At 36.1% G+C, this 22,685-nt stretch overlaps 1 protein-coding gene across 3 annotated transcripts in view; it reads right to left on the reverse strand.

The window, feature by feature from the left end:
* The window catches only part of LOC149577694 (uncharacterized), a 145,121-nt gene that overhangs the window by 68,019 nt on the left and 54,417 nt on the right, over positions 1–22,685 (reverse strand). For all 3 annotated transcript variants that reach the window (XR_016363840.1, XM_089825203.1, XM_089825213.1), the window contains exon 3: positions 192–245. Coding sequence is in view for 2 of the 3 variants with exons in the window: in XM_089825203.1 (XP_089681329.1) it covers positions 192–245 (54 nt within the window). In the remaining variant the exon portion in view is untranslated. The remainder of the gene's footprint in view (positions 1–191; positions 246–22,685) is intronic.

Below are 22,685 nucleotides of genomic sequence, written 5' to 3' on the forward strand. Positions count from 1 at the left end.
TTTGGTGGTGAACCCAACAATTAGTTATGCAATGCTCAGGAAATGAAAATAAGTTACCAGTAGCAAACCATAGCAAACAATAGTAGTTAACAAATGCCGGGACTTAATATTTCCTATTTGGATCCAACATTGTATTTTGTAAAACAGAAAATAAAACACTGCCACAACAAAATATCAATTACTAATTATACCTCAAATTGTACAGTTGGGCAGGTAGCCAGTGTGGTGGGAAATGGAGGGGTAACCTGCAGATTCACAAATCCATTATTGGGTATATCTATAAAGCAGAGAGAATTTTCTGATGCAAGAAACAATACTACTGTAAATGAACCAAATAAAAATTTTCAATTCAGTTATACCAGATCAATCCCATTAACTTGTGCTAATTGCATCTTAAAACGAGTAATGAGGTATAAATTTGCAGAAAAGATATTAAACCATTTTCACCTTCATGAAATATGAATTCCTTGTCTACGAAGAAAACATATTTCCTTATTTAAGATATAAATGCAATTTTTAACGGATTAGAAAAAATTACTTCATTTTAGAAACAAAAACAAAAGATGCAAAATCTCTTTCGGAATTGAAATATATAGACAGATTCAGACAATTTCAACCAGTCAAAAGACATAGCTGGTACCAGAGTGGTGATAAACATCATCATTTTCCATAGAAATTTGAGGTACAGGCAGTTGCTGATAGACAACAATAAATCTGTACCAAACATGCTGTTACGAAATCAGAATCAGGCATGTGGAAACAGTATGCCAGAATGGTAAACAATTTGAGAGTTGTGTACAGTCTAGGTATGTCAGTACATAAAAACATACTAAAATCAAAAAGATACACATATTTATAACCTCAAAACAATCGTCAAGCTCAAAATATCACATAATATGCACATGTTACACACCCACCATAACATATGCATGATAAAACACACACACATAACAGTGTCTAGAGAGTGAAACAATTTATAACTTAAATAGATTCATGCTATTAGATGTGCATTATGATGAAAGCTTTTAAAAGAATATAATTACTAGATTTATAAGTATTGTGTATATAGTTATATAAATTTATATTAGACTTTTATTTCATCTATAAATGTTAGAAAGCAGTCTGCCTGCTAGTTGGATTTCTTGGGTTCATTCAGCTTCTATAGCAAACAAGAACGTGGAGTGGATCATGCAAAAGGAAGGATGGAACAAAGTCAATTTTGATGAGGCTTCTAAAGGCAATCCAGGGCTTTCAAGTGCAGGCTGTGTAGTTTGTGATTGGAAGGGTGAGGTATTGGCATTGGGAGCTAAGAAGTTTGATAATGGCACAAACAATAACGCAAAAGTAAGGGTGGCTTTGCTTGCTGTAAACTTGACAAGCAAAATGGAAACCACTAATTTGCATTTGGAGGAAGATTCACAGTCCATTGGAAGTGCAATCGTAAACGGGGAGGCCCAAGCATGGAAAATAAACAAACTTATCAAAGTGATTAGAGATAAATTGTCAGAATTTAAAAACTTTTAAATTACCAACACATATCAAGCAGGTAATAAGCTGGCTGACACAATCTCCAAGTGGGCTGTAAGATTAGCTCATAAGTTTGATAATGGCACAAACAATAACGCAAAAGTAAGGGTGGCTTTGCTTGCTGTAAACTTGACAAGCAAAATGGAAACCACTAATTTGCATTTGGAGGAAGATTCACAGTTTATAGTAAGTGCAATCGTAAACTGGGAGGCCCAAGCATGGAAAATAAACAAATTTATCAAAGTGATTAGAGATAAATTGTCAGAATTTAAAAACTTAATATTACCAACACATATCAAGCAGATAATAAGCTGGCTGACACAATTTCCAAGTGGGCTTTAAGATTACCCATGGCAAAAGATCGCATCATGTTTGAAGATTTTCAAGGCAGTTTGTTAAAAGGGTAAGAGGTATAATTTGTTAATGTTTTTGTAGCTGCAAGAGAAATCATTCTCACCTGAGCAGAGCAGATTGCAAAGTTGAATTGGACTTGGTCTCAAAGGCAACGTGTATTGCAGTAGGTTGTATCATCTTCTCCTCTTAACCATCACCATCCAACTGAGACATCATGTGTTTGCCCATTTCATGTTTAAGTGAGTCTTTAGTGATCGGCTTTCCTTCCTATATTATTCTCACCTTCCTCTGTGGAGTGTGATTACTTGGCAACAAGAACTAATGTCTCGGCACCTTTTATGTATTGTTGTCGGACCTAAGATGCAAATTATCAAAAAAAAGTAATTGAAGAGTCTTCTTTCTCTATATAACCATCAACTCTTGGCATCCTCCGTGAGTGTCTTCAGTTTTGACAATGTGTCTATAATTCATGAATGCAATAACAATAGCATTTTTCTCTCGTTTATTCTGGAAGTAAAATGCAAGTGTAATCATATAGACGAGAGTTAGCAGTGCCAGTTCATTCTACGGGTAAGCAGTTTGATTTTTTTCTTTTCAGCATAGTTGGTTCATTGTTGTTCCATCAAACCTTTGTGATTACGTCTGAATCCATGGGTGAAGTTATTGTCTCTTGTTTTATATCTGCTGGCTATTGTAAGATCACTGAAGATTATCTGAAGTCTTCTTGCGGCTGCTATAGAAAGAATGTTATATGTTTGAAAATTATTTTGTATGAACAGAAGATGATCAAATTATGAGAATGAATATTCTTCTGTGTTAAAACTGTGTGTGAGGCATATTGCTTGATTGTTAAGAGTTAACAATCACTGAAGAGACTATATTCTGATCAGCTTGAGAACTTTGTATGAGTCTTTGAGATATTAAATTAGGAATCTCTTTTGGTGTGGCTGGGTATTTCCCTTAAGTAGGAGGGTTTTTGGTGTATTTATGTTCTTAATTTTTTCTGTGACCTGTTGTGTTATTCTAGTTGAGAACCTCAACATGGTATCTACTATCAAAGCTAGGTTTAGTAAAGATCCAAAATCAGAATAGGAATTTAAGAGTTGCAAGAATAAGGGATTCTTATGAGAACATGTAGCTGAAGCGTCCTGGAAGGTAGAAACTTGAAGAAATTGTCATTTTTTTTTTGACATCAATGGGGAGGATGTTGTCGTGCCCATCTATGCTTACATGTTTGGCATTCATGTCTATGAAGATAGCAGATGTGCTGGTGTTCGAATTTTTTCGTTCTCTGCATGCACTATAACACTGTGATGGTGTAAGATCTATTGGTGGATTGTGAGAAAATCTAAGCAATAAAAAGAAGTACTTTAGGAATATACTTTTGATTATTTATCATGAATTTTATGCAGTTAATGATGTTGGGTATAGTAAATCATGTATGTTTTAGCGTTTGTTTGTATGGTTCTCTTTAAGATAGTTTGATTCTATGAACTGTAATTAATCTCTCCAAAATGCTTTCAGGACGGATCAAGAAGCAATGGGATCAATGAGAGATTACATGCAAATTCATGCAGGCTATAGAAATGAACATGGGGACACTGCTTGCAGCCATGGGACTGAATTGGCATCACTTATCATTTTTTAAGAAGAACCTATACATTTTTTCATTCTGATTTGTTTCTTTGAAGAGGAAGAAATGATATTCAGAGGGAAACTATTCAGCTGTAGAAATCAGATCAAGGGAACTTGAGTGTTGAGTGTGTTACATCCCAATTTTTGACCTAATTTAAAATGTTCATATAGCTGTTGAGGTTCACATGAAGTCAATTGACAGTTAAATTTGTTATAATCCTGCGAAATGGTGATGGTTAGTCGTTATAATTTCATGTGAAGATAACATGTTAATTGATTATTTATCACGAATTCATGGAACTGAAAAGACAATTAGCCATTATGATTATTTATGATTAAATAACTTGTTATGGTAATATGATTTAACTGCGAAAAATTTCGTTGTAAGAAGCATGTCGAAGGGGTGGAAGCATTATCAGAATTGGACACAGGAGCATCACCATCACTAAGCAAATGGGTATGAATCATGAATCACCATGGTTGAGAACCTAGCAACTTGAACATCAGGATACAATCGATAAAACCGCATGAGCTATTAAATAAATAATTTAAAACATAAAATAATTTAATTAAAATATAATATGTACTTCAAAGGATTTTAATGATCTTTCACCTTATTATTATAATAAATATATCTATGTAAGTACACAGATACAAAAATGAAGGGACACCATCGTATTATTTTATTATAATAAAATGATGCCACCTCACCAATATATTTACATGCACATATATAAATATAAATCATAATAATTTTTGAATTATAACCTTCTAACTCTTTTTCCATCTTTTATTTTTTTCCTTGTTTGAAACTGAATTAAACACTTGGCATTTTTAATTGGCATTCAAAGAGCCAAGATATTCTTTATGTTACAAAAGCCAAAGAGTCCCTCTTAATCTTTTTTTTATACCATGGGTTGGGTGAGACGAAAGGAGAAGAAGAACACATTCCCAACCTTTCTTTTTATTATCGCATTTTCCTTGCTTATTCCGACTTCCTCCACTACCGATACTCTGCTTTAAACCAAATTAATTTCTGCAAGTCCATTTGAATTCCTTTTTATTTCATAGCAGCACCATCCTATTACAGTTTGCCATGCATGCTCTTTCCTTGCTGAGGATTTTAGTAGTATTTATACACTATGGATTTGCCTGCAAGCAAATCGATGAAGAGTTGATACAAATTGTTAGCAAGACTCCAGACAGTTCCGGATTTATAGCAGGTTATGTGGGAACCATTCCCAATTATTGTTATATTCCATTGTTATTAAAAATCGAATTCCATAGCTGCAGCTGTAGATTATCTTCTTTTATAACTAAATAACTCTAGGGAACTGCTTACCAATAAGCATAGTAAAGTATCCATAAGCATAGTAAAGTATCCATGTCATGGAATCATGAGTTATTGTTACTATTAGACATCATTATCGGGATAGTATTTATTTCTGCAAGTTTTTAAAGAATATAATCTCTCAAATCACAAATTGTGAAAAAGCCGAAAGTATATAATCAATCATGTTCCAAGCCTAGTTGTATATTTCTTATCATTTCCTATTGGTCTCCGAATTCCATAACAGCTAAATTGTAGTTATAATCATCAGATGCAATAAATCATGATTTAAATTTACAATTTGGAAATCAGAATTAATGACATTTCAGCTAGTTTTAAAGAACATATTCATTCAAGTCACAGTTTGTGATAAGCTAGAAACATATAATATTATTTTACTAGTTAAGAAACAACAGAAAGACCGGGTTGCTCTGAGCTTCAAACACCTGGGACTCACCCGGCTGTATAGCCATGGAAAGGTGAAGAGGTGAGATGGAATCTGCAATAACATGAAACAGAATCGTATGTGACTTAATATATAATTTTTAAAAGGGATCATTTAATAGCTCATACATAATCATGTTTATTGTATTCTCCTGTTGTCATGTCGAGTGGTGTGATTAGATACCAAGATGTTCAATGGATGACAAGATGTTCCATGTCAATTCCGGGTAGGGAGGGCCTTTCTCGTTAGAGATTGTGTGGGGATAAGTTATGGTCCCAGGTTGGGTCGTTAAGCCCCTGACAATGTTTCCCCTCCACAAGATATCAAACCTGCATCAAATAAAGATAAGTTATGCATTCAAACATTTATCGGTAACAATTAGCAATGGGAAGAAAAGAAATTATATAGTGGTATCTAATGCCCTAAGTGATACAGTGGTATCTGATGCCCACAATGATACAGTGGTATTTGACACCCTAAATGATATAGTGGTATCTGATGCCCTAATTGATATAGTGATATCTAACGCCTTAAATGATACAGTGGTATCTGACGCCCTAAATGATACAGTGGTTTGTGATTCCCTAAATGATCGATTGGTAATCAATGCCCTAATTGATATAAGTGGTATTTAATGATATCGTCATTTGATTTTGTTATAGTGGTATTTATGGACTAGCCTGGGTGTTTGCAGAAGCATTTCTAGATTGATTTCGGTCTCGAATTCCATGGTATGTAGAATATAATTTCCATAGTAAAATCATTGATGGTGTTTTCACTTCTTAGTTATGAAGTTTTGTTTAACTAATTTTAACCGTTAATCTCATTCATATGAACGTACCTGATTTAATTTTCTTCCAATAAAAATGAAGTAATAATTGTATTTCTTGAATATGTTAGTTGTTAATTAAGACCCGGAAAAGGTGGATGTTACAGTGTCAAATCTTTTTGTTGAGGATCAACAACCTTGTGTAGTATTATGATTGTTGAAGCTCCTTGCTTGATCAAACTTGGAATCAACTCTTTTATTGTGATAGTCAAAGTTGTAAAAATGTTGCCCCTACAGATAGGGAGTTTTGGCTAAGACAAAGTCTCATCCTTCAAATAATGTTTTATGTGGTGTAATGAGATATTTTTTGTGGGAGAGAAGTTTGAGGTGCCATCCCATGTTAACGCATTCTTCTTTGCAAAAGAAGTTTGAGGTGAAAGCCCTTGTTCCACCCTTTGGGAGTAGCTATGGTGGATCCACCCTCTAGGAGAAGCCATGGTGGAAATCATGTGTGAGACTCCATGACTTAGTTCTTTGTTCTTTCACTCTCTGGATGTAGCCATGGTCATTGTCAAGCCGAGATGACAATATTATGATGAGATTTTTGTTATTGACACTTTTTGGTTGCAACTCCATTGTATTTGTCAAGTCAAGGCACACTATGACATTTGAATGATCTCTCTTGATAAGAGGGAATATTAAGATTTTTGTAGCTATGAAAGAAACCATTCTCACATGGGCAGCAGCTAAGGTTTCTCAAGAACTGCAAAGTTGAATTGAACTTAGTCTCAGAGCCAGCATGTATATATTACAATAATAGATAAAGTCGTCTATTATTAGTTAATGGTTATCTTTTAAATATCTTAAGCTTTAGTTTGCTTTCGTTTTTTGCTTTCTCTAGAATAGAATGTTTCTATTCTTTACGATCATTCTTTTGTATAAATTGACCTCTCGGTCTCTGTTAATAACAAGCAAGTATTTACCAATTACCTTGTCATATGGTATCAGAGCTAAATATTTAATTTTTTTTGGGAAAAATTTATAATTTCTTCTAGAAATTATTTGTTTAAATTTTCTTCCAAAATTATTTCAGCTACTTTCTCCAAAAACCCACATAGGGTTTTCTGTCTGGAGTAATTTCAAACTCGGATCTACAAATCGCAAACTGGTAAATTGCAACCAACTCGGACGTCTCAGCTATCGCGATTTTCTGGATTTTCTTGGTCGTTCTTCTCTACACCTCCAAATTTCTTAAGAAAATCGCATCTAAAATTGTAGCATTTGAAATCGTGGCGCAACTCAAATCACATTTTTCCTCTCAACACGCAACTCAGCTCACGTCTTGGCAAAGCAGTTTGTCACGATTTTTTGGCCACTATTTGCTTCATATTTGGAGTCGTTTTTGCATACTCAGTCTATTATCATGCTTGGGAAGCAGAATCGACCATTTTTTTCAAGAAATCCACCATTTCTTTTGCATATTTGACCTCCAATCCGACGACTAGGGTTTTGCACGAAACCCTAATTTTTTGGGGTCGAAAAAAATTTTGATTGCAAATTCTTAGTGGGATTTTCGAGAGCTCAACTGGGTTGTCATCTGTTTTTTCTAGGTGCCTCATTTTTCGTGTCTCAATTTTTGAGCCAGCGGATCTAGAAAACGACAATAGATTCCTTCTAGATTTTTCGAGCTCTCTTCTAGGTCACTCTCTGATTCTTATGGGTCTTTCGTATTTTTTCCTTGAAAAATGTGCCTTCATAGATTTTCACAATTTTTCTTTGAAAAACATGCCATGGCATCTCTGATGAATATTCTGCTTGAGCATAATTCCAAATTCAATGGTCGCAATTATGGAACTTGGAAGCAACGCATCATCGCACTCTTTGAATATCGAAACATCAATCAACTTGTTCTGGGTGTTACGTAGCATCCGACTTCTCTAGGTCCTAATCAAGATACATGGGATTCGAATAATCAAGAGGTAGTGATGCTTCTCAAATTATTCGTGGCTGATGATCAGCTTTCTCAGATTCCATCCGGCAAGACAGCTGCCCAAATCTGGACACACCTCAAAGGTCTTCATGAGATTTCCGACAAGAGCAGAGCCTTCTTTCTAAAAAACACTGTTTTTTATTGTCATGGATGAGCGCACCATGCCCCAGGCACACCTGAATTGGATTCAGGAAATCCGTGATCAGCTACTTGCCATCAATCGCAAGATGGAGGAAGAGGATATTGTGGTTATCACTCTTCAAAGTTTACCAAAATCCTATGAGCATTCTATCGAGACTCTCAACATCACATCTACTGGTGTTGATCTGAAGTTCACTAATCTTTGCACCCTACTGATTCAACAAGATCGATGAAAACAATAGTTCGGTAGCAGCTCCAGTTCCACCTCCACTAAGCAAGCCTTTGCTGCGAAATCCTTTCAAAAGGATAAGGGCAAGTTTTAGCAACCATCTCAGCAAAAGTCTTCTGCTCTAGCATCTGATGGTTCCAGAAAGAACATTCAATGCAACTACTACCACAAGTTTGGTCACATGAAGGTTGAATGTCAGAAACGCTTAGCTACTCAGTCTAAGCAATCAAGTTCGCAATACAAAGCAAACAGTGCAGAGCACACTGAGCAAGCAAAATCTGCCTTTTACGCCTTTATGGCTAAAAGACCTACAGATCATGTGAAGTCGTCTGCCTGGTACATTGATTCAAGTGCCCCTCAACATTTCACTCACCACAGAGACTGGTTTACTGACTACCAGCCTTATTCAAACTTTGTTATTTTTAGTGGCAGAGAAGAGTACATGGTTGTCAGTAAAGGCAACATTCAAATTCAATCTATGGGGAGGAATCTCATATTCCTTGATGTGTACTACGTTCCAAGGATGGAACTAAATCTACTCTCAGTCAGTCAGTTGCTGCGACATTCTCCACACTTGGCAATCACCTTCAGTTCACATCAGTGCACCATCAGTGATCGAGCGACACAGTCTACTGTTGCAATAGGTCTTGAGGATCATGGTCTTTTCAGATTTACTGATTCTAGTGATTCTCAAGACTTAGCTATGGCTGCTCGGTGGTTTTCTGTCAGCACACTTTGGCATCAGCGATATGGGCACTTAAATGTGCATTATCTCTCACAGCTTGCTCGGGATGAGCTTGTTCTTGGTTTGGCAGAAATTCAAACTCAACATCTTGGAGATTGTGACGCATGTCAGGCTGGGAAGCAACATCGCACACCGTTCACCAATGGTGATTCTTGGCAAGCTTCCCAAGTACTTCAGCTTGTTCATGCTGATATCTGCAACCCTATGGCCACTCCTCCTGTTCTTAGGTCCACGTATTTTCTATTGTTTGTAGATAATTTCAGTAGAAAAATGTGGGTGTATTTCCTTAAAAAGAAATCAGATGCATTTACTGTATTTCAGAAGTTTAAACCCTTAGTTGAAAAAGAGTCTAGGAAATCTATTATTTCTCTTAGATCAGACAATGGGGGGGAATTTTTTTCTAATGTTTTCTCCAGCTTCTTAGATACACATGGCATCAAATGCCAATTAACCACACCCCACACGCTAGAACAAAATAGTGTAGTCGAATGTCAGAACAGGACAATCGCCGAGATGGCTCGTTCCATGCTTGAACACAGACATATTCCGAAGCAATTTTGGGCAAAAGCAGTTAACACTGCAGTTTATCTTTTGAATCGGTCACCCACAGTGGCGGTCAAAGGTAAAACTCCAGAAGAGACATGGTCAAATTGCAAACCTAGAATCAATCACATGAAGGTTTTTGGCTCTCTTGCTTTTGTTTGGATCCCTGATGCTTCACACAACAAGTTGGATGCCAAGAGTAAGAAACTGATGCTTGTTGGATATAGCAGTCTTCACAAAGCCTACTGCCTGATTGATGTTGAAACATCTCATCTCATATACCACCGTGATGTAGTCTTTGATGAGCAGCAAGGACCATTCATGCCTGTTTCTCCTATTCCTGATCCAACAGAGTAGCCTATGCAGGCTCATGATTTGGGAGTTCAGCTTCCATAAGACCACTTGATGGGAGAACTCCAGTAGCTCCTGCAGCTCCAGCTATTACAGCGATACTTGTACAGACACCTTCGGCTTCTCCTACAGGATCACCTCGCTTTATAGATGCTTCACCTGAGTTTGATCCAGCTTCTTCTGATGAGGATCTTGCTGATCAAGCATCTCCTAGTACTATTGTTGATCATTCTCCTATCTGACCTGAGTGGTGAGCTAAGACACTTGTTGAACTTCGTGATGATGAGCTCATTGATGGGAGAACTACTCGGAAAAAAAGAAAAACTACAGATTCTGTTAGCTTTGCTCTTATAGCCAACATTCACAGTGTGTTTGAACCTCAAACATATTCCGAGGCTAAAGGAATTCCAGAGTGGGAACAGGCCATGACATCTAAACATCAGCTATATTTCACGCTTTATGACAACTCCTAAGGCTGATCATTGGATGGCAGCAAAGCGTGTGCTTCGTTATGTGAAGCGCACTTCAGATTATGGACTTTTGTACTCTCAGAGTTCTAATCCTAAACTCACTGGGTTCACAGATTCAGATTGCGCAAGCTCTGTTGATGATAAAAAATCAACATCTGTATATGTGTCCAGTTTGGGATCTAGTGCAGTCACATGGACCAGCAAGAAGCAACAGGCAGTTTCTCTCTCTTCTACAGAGGCTAAATACAAAGGGACTATTAAGGCAGGATGTGAAACTATTTGGCTTCGTCGGCTGCTTGAGGATATGCAGATGTCACCAACAGGACCGACTACTCTGTTTGTTGATAATGAAAGCGTAATCAAGTTAGCACGGAATCCAATCTTCCATGAACGAACCAAGCGTGTGGATGTTCATTGTCATTACATAAGACCACTGGTTAAAGACAAGACAATAGATCTGCAGTATGTTCCTACCTGAGATCAAACTGCAAACATTCTCACCAAGCCTCTTGGTCTTGATAAGTTTGTCAAATTCAAAGGACAACTTGGTGTGTTCGATAGATTAACCATTAAGGGAGGGTATTACAGTAATAGATAAAGTCGTCTATTATTAGTTAATGGTTATCTTGTAAATATCTTAAGCTTTAGTTTGCTTTCGTTTTTTGCTTTCTCTAGAATAGAATGTTTCTATTATTTACGATCATTCCTTTGTATAAATTGACCTCTCGGTCTCTGTTAATAACAAGCAAGTATTTACCAATTACCTCATAATAGTATCGCAATAGGTGTATCATCTTCTCCTCTTAACCATCACTGTACTGTTGAGACATCGTGTGTTTTTCCTTTTCATGTTCAAATGGCTCATTAGTAATTGATTTTTATTCCTACATTATTCTCACCTTCCTCTTTGTGGAGTTATGATCACTAGGAACCTTTTATGTATAGTTGTCAGACCTAAGATTCACGTTATCAAGATGTTTCGAAGGAATTAAGCATCAAATGTCCTCTTCATTATGTGACTCCCTCCTTCCCCAATGATTTGGTGCATTCCCAACTACATTCAATCTAATATGCCTATGTGATCCTCTGACCATTCAGAATCTCCCTTTACAAGTTCAATCCCAAGCAAATTAAAATCACATTTACTTCACAAAAAATGTGAAATGGTGTGATTCTTTAGCATTTGGATCAGTATTTATGGTTTCGTTTTCTTATAATTTAAATCCACCAACAATATTATTGACCTAGATTTGAGGTAGAATTGCCACCTTTTCATCGAAATCATCCAAGTGCATCATGTGCCATTTCCTGAAATATCCACCCGAAAAATGCTAATCTTAACCTAATTTCACAATTGATTCCAATCCGTAAATCTAAGTGCATATCATTCATGAAAATAGAGCTATATCACGAAAATCAACAAAAGTAGCAAATAAGTTGAATGTCCAATCAGCGTGCTTCTTAAAATATAAACATGCACCTTTGACTAGAACCATACTCACCCAAAAACTTTAATTGGGGGATGAGGAGAGTATCCCTATCATAATTAAGTAATTAGATGTGTGCATAAAGATTTAAATAAGTCACGCCATGTATAAAGAATGACAACATTATGTGAATTATTTGACAAAATTGTTAGACATTATTGTGTGCATAGCATCAATAATGTAATAGAAAGTAAATCAACATTTCAATGTCAATTTATTAGATGTAGATTTTTTGTTAGTTATTTGTTATAAGTTATTTAGAAGTTAATAGTTCGGATAGATAGAAGAAGAAAAGATTTAAAAAGTGTTTGTAATGTAATATTTTGTTGAAGATAAGATAAAATTATTAATGTCCAACAAAAGACCACAAAAGGTCTATTGGATTGAGAGATTACAAACAGACAGCTGACAACATGAGGAGCACCAAACAGTGTCCAAGAAAAGCAAACAACAAAAGCAAGAAGAGAGAGGTCAAGGAAAGACTAGGAGTCCTTTCTTGGTAAAAAGAAATCAGTCACAGAAGGATAAGACTATGAGTAATGAGGAGCCCTAAACTGTCTCTGAGTACTCATGGAAGAGTGTTGCTGACGCAAAAAACTGCTACGGGGTCTGACAGATCTGGGATGGCTAGTAGAACTGGTACAACTAGATGGCCTTTTCACACCTCGTAAAGGAGATAAGGGTGTAAGAAAGGCAATAATAAACTGATAAAAGGTATACTGGTGAGGAAGTAGTGACTATAAAGTACTATCATGGAGCAGAGTGGCCTCCTGAAGATAAAGCGCCAGAGACCGCTGGTCACAATAATTGAAGAAGACTGAAAGAGAAGAACAATCTCGGAATAGACAATAGAATCTCCCTCTGATCTCATAAAATATAGGACAACAAAAAATAAAGTGAGTCTATGTCTCGACCTCAGCTAGATTGCACAACTTACAGATACGTTCCCCTCTGTCAATATGATGATCGATCTAAGCATGAAGACGGTGAGAACCAACTCTGAAAGACCCCAGAGAGATATGAAAGGCATGACACCACCGTCGAGAAAGGTAACTAGGGCAAACAATAATCCCATCACTGATCTTCAGAAAGTGCTCCGCATAAAAGGCCATTCTCGGCCGCAAGCCACCATGAGGGTTAGTCCATGTAGTGGTAATATACTGTCTGTAGATATCAAGTTGGACATGCTCATTTAACTCCTGTCGAGAGGGGAGGAGATTAGCAAGGACATTCAACGACAATTGATAAGGAGGGAGACGATCAATATCAATCCCAATCGAGCTCAGTAGAGAAGATGAATGACTAAATTTGTGTGTTGCAGCTTTGTGCTCTATGTTTTATCCCTTTTTCCACCATGGATATCAATTGTTCGGTTTTCACATCATTGCTCTAGTGTAGATGGGGACCCCCTCTTTTTACCATAGCAAGAGTAGTGATCTTAGGTTGTTTTAGTTGGCAACATTTTCAAGTCTCCAAGTCAAGGGAGCGAGTTTAAGCAATTTTGGTCTATTGGGAAGTCATCTTTCTCTAGGGTGTGAATGAATGTTGAGCTAAGTCTTTCAGGAGTATGGAATTGAAACCAGTAGATTTATGATGGACTAAGTTAAACTTAAAACCTTTAGAGAATCATTGTTCCAACTTCAATTTGACCTTAGAAAACTAGGATAGGTTATGGGAAGGTAGAATGCCAAGGCGTGTTGGATCCTGAAATTTGCCCAAGTCCAGAATTTTTTGAAAACCCTAAAGTATAAGAAAGGAAATAAATATAACTTAAATGTTATATTTGTATGAATCCTCTCGCGCCGTGAGCTAAAAATTCGACTAAGACTGCTGCAAATGTAGCAGAAATTCTCTGATCAGAGGATCTTCGCCATTGAAATCCTCTCTCTTCATGATTTTTGCTCCTTCACAATAACTCAAACTTGATTGTAAGTTGTGATTGAGGCCTGCGAAAGTAGAAAATGGATGAGAAAATTGTCAAAGCGGGGCAAGATAACAAGTTTTGAGGGTCTAAGTGAGATATAATTATCTTGTCGGAAACCCTCTACTCAGAGGATTCCTGACACATGCCAAGTCCACATCGCCGCCATCCTCAAAAGCCTCCAAATCCAGTCTAAGGCATGAATTCAACATTCTAGAAGGTGGAACAAGGATATTGCCAAAAAAAAGGCTGGAGTAGATTTTGGTAAGAACGTTATTTGATGAGTCAAGTAGGTAGTTGAAATCCTCTGGTCAGAGGAAACCCGCCACCAAAATCCCATGATCATCAGAATTCCATCACCTTTTATTGATCAAGATTTGATTGAACTAAGAAAGTAAAGGGTTGTAGAGTAAAACTGAAGGAAAATTGCACCAAATAAGATAAGTTTTGAGTGATGAGGAAAGAGGAAAGAGCCAAGTGCTGGTGGAAATCCTCTGATCAGAGGATTTCTGCCATTAAAATCCTTTGGAACTGTGATTTCCTACCTTTAAATTATTATCAAAATAAAACCGAAATGAATGGCAATGGGCTCGGGGGCAAGGATTAAGAGGAAATCCACCAAGTTTTGCAACAACAGAAAAAACAAGTCTCATATTGTGATGTGTCTAAGGAAGAAAAACCAAGCTGTCAGAAATCATCTAAGAGGGGAATTTCTGACCCCAAAGTCTGCCAACACATAAAATCCCGGCCTCAAACTTTCCCTCCAAAACTTCTTCTCAGGGGAAATTTGGAAATTCAAAGACCAAAAGGGCCAGGTGGGCCACCAAGGAGGGGGTCCAAATCATTTAATTTTATCGCCTAAAGCAGCCAGGTCGGCCCTCCTTGAGGGATGTACCTTTTGGTTCCTGAAGTTGCCTATACAACAAGGCTCAATCAAATCATTTCAACATCATTCCAAGTTGGATTTAGCTCTGCAATTGCAGCAGCGAATTTCCCTTTTTTGGAGGGCAAATAACCTGCGAGCTCCATTGACTAGGCAGCGAATTACATTCTCAGTTAGCAGTGACATTTCCCAGTCTTAGCAGTGAATTCCTTCACATTTTGACAATGATCTTCCTTCAAAACTGGCAGTATATTTCCATACAAAACTGTAATTTGACCGCTATAGCGGAGCACAAGGGAACACAGCCATAGGGGATGGTAACAGGGATTAAAATCTGAAAGTGTTGTATTGTAGCATCATTATATTTCCTAGGTTTTCCGTAATGTCATTTCAACATTTGCTGGAGGAATGATAGTTGCTTTGAAATTTGATTTAATAGATGATCTAAGGCCTTTTTTTTGATACTAATGCACTCTAATCTTGTGAATACATTCAGATTTCATCATTTGATGTTTTTCCCTCCTTGTTTTGCAAAGTTAAACTTGAAGGCAAAGGGCTTAGCGGGAGGAAGATGATGGCAATGTGATGATCAGGAGCCTCAAGGCCTCAAGTGCAAGCTACAGGAAGGCCAGCTCATGCCTGAAGGGTTTCAAATAAGATGAGGATTCCACATCAAAGGCGATGGAACGAATCCATTCAACCACATGAAGACTCCATCATTTCAAGACGTCAAAATATCAATGCAACCAAGATGCAAGTTCAAGTCAAATCTTAAGGAGATGAATAAGATTCAAAAGATGAAACAGTTTGAAAGCAAGAAACATCATGATCATCCTCAAGAAGTTGACAATCTTGGAAGAGTTGATCAAAGTTACTCATTAACAATCGAGCAAGAAATATTTGCAGTTTTTCAAGCCAAGATCCAAAGTGTGTGCCTTTAACTAGATCTACAAGATAAGGATGATAAGAGCAGCATTTAGTTGTCTGCTCCAATCAGAAAATTCCAAATTCAAGCAAAAGCAATCACAGTATGCGAAGTGTCCTATTTTTTCATTGGCTGGAAATATCCTTGTAATTTTCTCATTGGCCCACAATGCAGTGTCCTTGTATAATTGGTTGTAAGTTTGGCGATCCTAATTAGGGTGTGTGAGGTTAAATCTTGGCCCTTATCTTGGATCAATCTTGGCCCTCCGTTGTAATTGAACATCTAAGAAGGCCAAGGCCTTTTCATTTGTAATTCATTAGCTTAGGACATTGGAGGTAATAGAGAGCTAGGAGATTAGATTAGGCTACTAAAGGAGAGAATTAATCAAATTGTTTCTATAATGTTTTCAAAGTAATGGATAGTCCATTGTTGGTTCTTCATGGTGAATAACTTGATGCTGCTTTGAAGTCTTGCATGGTTTCTTCAAACTTACACTTGGAGTAGATTTTTTCATGTTCAAGTTGTTTAGTTTAATGGAAGTTGTTGTGGATGTCTACTTGCTTGACTCGCACAAATCTAGGTCACTAGCCTCTTGTTACTGGTAGGAGTTCCTTGTGTGGTAAGTCGATGATTGAATGCACTTTTTATTCAATTGGTGTTGAATCTTTAGATTTCGTCCATTTGATGGGATTGGAGAGGAGATTTTGATTAAGCTAAATCAGGTAGTGTCCAACTCCATCCGTGATTCCTTGCATTCATAGTTAGAAGTAGAAGTATGTTTAAGTTGAAGTTGAAGTGGAAGTGAAGATTTGAAGATCAGGTCTATATTTTCTTTGCACTTTGTGAAGCCAAATCTTTAGACGTTCAAACAGTTGATAGTCATTGAATGAATAGCATAAGTCCCTTTGTGATAACCAGCAAATCATATCATTACATTGAGCGAGTATTCACAATTTGAAGGAAGCTTGAAGTCATTTCCATAGACCCATATTGATGTATCAAATTTGAATAACACATATACTTGTATGATTAATTGATTATAAATTTTAATAATACATACACTTGTTTGGTCAATTTAATAAATAATATATATGAAACATGTTATTAACTGTTACTGATTATTATTATGTATATCAAAATATTAATAGAAGATAATATCAATCCATTAAATGTATGAAATTAAGTCAATGATGAAATACAAATCAAATTATATATATATATATATATGAAGTTATAATAAATGGAGACTAATAAATGTCAGTTCCAAGTTACGTGGATAGGAGGTCACATCAGGTCAACAACATATTGATAATGTAATGAAATCCAACATTAGGGTGGGAGGAAATAAAAGCACCCAAGAAAAATTATTAAAAGGGAAGCAAGCATTGTCATCACTGAGTTGGTACAGTTGTAAGGTAGGAGATCATAAAGAATGAGAACTCGTCAGGAGATTCCATCCTTATCGCACTCTTATTTGTGCACTATTTAGTAATTTACAATGTTTCCTTTGTCACCTTACATGGCCAAGAAAATTAAAAACAAGAAACAAAATAAGGAAGAAACCAAACTTAGTGACATATGAATTGAATATTGATAGGGGAGCCAACATTAAATAAGGGAAGTTTAGTTTTGACTATTAAAAATGGAATTTGTGATTTGATATGGCAAAACCAAGCTTGAGATCAACTTTAATTCCTTTTCTATTTTTTATTTTTTTTGCGGGGAGGAACTATTATGAGGAAATCAGTCAAGGATTAAATAAATAATGACAAGTTAACACCAATAAGCCAAAAGGAGAGTATAAGAGATATTAATAAAGGGTCTAGGTAGGATAAGAAAGGAATATATGCTATATATGCATTAAAATATGAAATTAGTGTTGGTATAAATATAAATTAGAATTATTATAAAATGAATTCAATTTACATATTGATTATTAAAATGTATAGATATAAATGATATATTGTAAATATATATTTATGATTACATATCTAGTCTATGTATAATTACTAAATAATCAAAACAAGAGGAATTGGTCAATAATGTCATGTCCCCATATTTATAAGGTTTAATAATACATTAAATTAATAATAGACTAAAGATTAATAAATTATAATATAATTTATTATTATTTTTTATAAACATAATAAACAAGTTAGTAACATATAGTATATATTGATCAATATAATCATATCATCTATTATATATGATTATAATATAATTACAATATAATAAATGAAAAATAAATGATAATTAGTTTGATAAAACTAACTATTATATATTTAATAAATAATAATTATATTCAAAAATATATTAATTAAATATCAATTTAATAACAAAATATATGAATAAACAATAAATATATTCATATGTAATAATGAAAATATAGGTCAAAAAGTAACTAACTAATATAATAATTAGATCCGGTCAGTTGGGCCCTTTCAATATGAATCAGTCATTTCATATTTATACAAAGAGAGTTCAATCAAAAGCGGGGAAGAAACGGGGGAGAAAGGGAGAAGAGCAGCCATAAGGGCGTTGGAGGCAATAGATAACCATTGGATTATAACTAGAAAACTATATAAGTACGGAGGTATTGTTCAAGGAATTCTTCGTATGCAGGTTGTCCTCAAAATAAGCATATGGGATCGAACATATAGACCATGGTCATATAACAGTGCAAATCTACCTAGCTAACAGGAAACTATATCTACTCAGTCAATGCACTAGACATATATGCACAGACCACTTATAGATGATTCGCATCATGCTACAGATTAGTATGAAGCCAAACCTTGTTTTCAATAGCACTGAAGCTTGGAGTCTTGGAATTCGATATAGGAAGAAGAAACAAAAAGCAATATGAAAGTATGATGCCACACGTCAGCAAGTTGCAGGGTCAGAGATAGAAACAACATATTGGCATGATCGTTTGACCAGGTTAAGAATAGATTTTTTTAAAAGAAGCATTATATATATATAATATGCAATGTTTAGGTCTTGGCAAAGATAAAGGGAATCGCGTAGTTCTTCTGATATATTCATCCCATCAGATAGACCTCCTGACAGATATTTGGAATTCTTATCAATGATCAGATCCAAGATATGATTTCAAGACACATCAGATATTTTTTAATACTACCTTACCCTTCACAATTTATGTTGATCAGAGCAACATTCAGAAAATATAAAGATAGGTTGTAAGCAGCAATGGAGGAGGATATTACATTACAAATTATGACTCATTCTCAATAAGAATGGCATATTGGAATTATAGAAATCACTACCCATGAAAATACAGGGCAGAGAGTTCTCATATTCTTGGAGATGACAAATTGAGTATTATATATCCTATTACAACAAGAAAGAGTGATTAAATCCTCTTAAAATATTCTCGTGACTCACATATGAATGTAAGACATACATGTAAGCAATGATTATTACCCAGAAATAATACGCAGCATCTCCTTCATCGTTTGAATATATGCATTGATATTCATAGAGGATACTCGGTTGAGGTATGGAATATTGGAATCTCATATGGGAAGTGATATTTGGAACAAATGAATAACCTGGTAATCACCCTTTATGTACCAGAGAAGTTACGAGGATTACAAAGAAATCTCTGAAGAAATTATAAGGAATTAGCCCAAACTTTAAAATAGAATATAAGGTGACATCACATATTTGTTTGTCTTCCCAAATGAGGGAGAATATAAAACACGTTTGAGTATTGATTATCTAAGCAAAGAAATTATGAGATTAGATATTGATCGAACATATTTGCACTGGATCAGTTTTATATATATATAAAGGAAAATATCAAAGGTCGGGAATAAGAAAGACTCATCAGTGAACTCACTATTGCTGGAGTTCAAAGACCATTGGAAGCAAACTATTATTATGATCAAGAAAATAAAAGAGCTAAGTGATACATTCTTAAACAAACTCTTCCTTAAATGATATGATTATGAAGAGGCATAAGCCACATCTTGAGATACAACCATTTGGGAGTACACAATATATAAGGAGATCATATTAATATGTTTGGTAGATATCAATTTGAAGGAACTTATTTAGAGGGAATAATTGAGAAGCCTCAACAAAGATGAGGATTGAGGAACCTATCATATATGGTAGAATGCAAAAAGGTCAAATTTAGGTCAAGATTAACAATGGGACATTACAAATAAATTATTAAAGATTATTTTAATTAAAAAGTAATTATGATAATGATGGTTATATTAAATTATTATATCTAGTTAGTGTTTAGTATTAATGTAATAGTGTTAATAATATATACTAAGTCAATTCTTTAATCACTCTAACACAACTAAGCGGATAGGGAGTTTGCACAAGGGAAAGAGTAATTTGATCACGCTAAGGCAAAAGAGTCCCAAAACAGTTGACAACCATGAGGGAGCCTCAAGTAGATTGCTTTTGTACTCGAGCAACAGTAATTCTACCACCTACCTTAGGGTTGGTGATTAGAAGAGGAATTAAAGAATTAAAACTTAAGTATGTTTTATAAGTTGAGTGTTGTTTCTAAATGTGACAATGAGATCTGAGATTCTCTTTATGTGAAATAGTTGTAATCCAAACCCTAATTAAGAATTTTGGAACAAATCAAGCAAGACCCTATTGGGGGACATTACACTTAGCATGAGAGATGACTTTATATCAAGAACGGGTTCAGTAGTTGATGTTTCATCTCGAAACATTGGGTACTTGATTATGCATGTTGTAGTGGACTAAAACACACATCAACAATCTCAAAGCAGGCTTTGGGACCTCTAAATTTGCCTTCCATTCACTTATTTTTCCTTCTCCAAAATGATGCTCAATGACGATTAAATGAAGATCACAGGCACAAGTCATTGTTATCTACCTACAATTCTAGCATTTTGTCAGCTGAGGAGCAATGCATACTATGTGCAAATTTATTGGCTTTATCATCCATACGCATTATGTCGACAAAGATACAGTGCACATTGCATGCGAATTTGTTGACTCCATCATCCATCTACATTTGGTTTCCCTTCTTTCTCCATCATGTTCCTTCATTTAGTTTCTCCCATTCCATCTTGTTCACTATGCTCATAGATTTCACTCCATTTCATTTATTTCATCTTAAAAAATCAAAATATACATATACATTCAAAATTATACAAATCTAAGTTGTTGCAAAAACGTGCAAGAGGTTAAGGTGGTTGGAAAGAAGTTTTTCACCATTTAGTTATAAGGTTTTATTTGTTTCAAGATTAGCATGGATTATTATGTTGCTCATTGATGGATGCTCAGGTTGTGCAAAGAAAGAATCATGTCCTCACTAGGTGTAATTCTATCGTTGGTATATTATGTTATAAAATAGTAGTTTAACCTAGTATCGCTAAAACTTTGATATATTTCTCAGCGATGCTATCGCTGCTCAACCCACATAATGACCTCCTCTATCTCCACTTGCGCACTCGCATGAGATAAGTGACGAGAATTCTAGTTTGCTCCCCATATCGGCATTGCTTTGTTCTTTGTATTGTGGGTCTTCGTGTCTTCGGTGTGGTTTTGCAATTGTGTGTGGGCGTATTGCTCATGGTTTTTGTGGACTATCTCAAATGTGGTGTGTTTGGTAATGGTTAGTCATTGGTTTCCTGTTGTGTGTGTGGGCTTTCATGGCTTCTCGTCATTGATAGTGGTCTTTGTTGTGGTGGTCGGTATTTGTTGTGTCATCACATTTGTTGTGCAAGTGTTTTTACCGCACATCTGCATTTGTTGCTTCTGGGTGGACATTGTGCTTATGCTCTACTATATAGTGTAGCCTCTCTTGCATTGGTGTTGTTGCAACCTGCTTCCATTATGATCCTTGGTCTTGGTATAGCCTCTCCTATCTATGGTTGCTCATCCCTATGTGCCTTGCTACCTTGCCACAATCTCGTTCATGGAGAATCGGATTGCCTCTGCAGCTCCTACTTCTACCCCTCTTACATATCAGGCATTTGGTGGAGCACGTTACCAAACTAGGGATTGAGAATTCCTTCCTAAAGGACAATATGAACTCCTAATCTAATTTGTTGGTTGATGACAACCTAAAAAGGATTCCAATTCCTTTTTGAATGTTATGAGGACAATTGGGCAAGAAGGGGTTTTAGGATGGCTCCTTGCATGTTAACCGTTGGAATGACAATGGCACTCTATTATCCATGTTGAGTTTTCTTCATGATGCTATGGGTTCTCTGGACATCCTTTTGCTCACTGAGACGCACAGATGCTTGATCCATCCTTTGCCTAGCGTTCATGGGTTATGTTGGTTATCTTCTTTCAGAGATGAGGTTAGGAGTTCTAACAGTAGTGGGGTTGCATCTTTGGTTAGAGATTGTCTTTTGTGCACATTTTTTGTTGCTCACTTTGATAGTGCTACTAGGTTCACATGGATCCGTATTAACCAAATAGCGACACATTCCAAGGACATTTTCATTGTTGTCTACTACTTTAGTGAGCAAGAAGAGGATCCCTTTGTTGATCTAAGTGAGTACATTGCACGATTTCTGCTCGGGGTCACATCATCATTGTCAGGGATTTGAGTACCCATACCAGAGAGTACCAGACACTTCATGACCATACGGCAGATTCTACTTGTAATTTGGAGTCAAATCCCTCCATTCTAGGCCTATCATCTAGAGGGTAGGGACAGATCCCTCACATGGTATGATCGTCAGCTTCTTTAGATTTGCGAGTCCTCAAACCTGGGCAACCTTAATGGTCGTGCTTGCTTTCCAAATTCGTCGATTCATTTGTTGGCTCCCTCGCAAGGATGTTAGTGTGGTTGACTACCCTCTCTCCTGTTCCTTATTCCTTCTCGTCATTAGCCTTTTTGACATCTCCCATCTCCTTCTAGTCGATCATTCCCTCAGCCTTTCTGATTGAGGCCCCCAAACCTCCATCC

The sequence above is a fragment of the Cupressus sempervirens genome, chromosome 1 (genome assembly GCF_028749045.1).
Source record: "Cupressus sempervirens isolate cs-2001-9-10 chromosome 1, ASM2874904v1, whole genome shotgun sequence".
Lineage (NCBI taxonomy): Eukaryota > Viridiplantae > Streptophyta > Pinopsida > Cupressales > Cupressaceae > Cupressus > Cupressus sempervirens.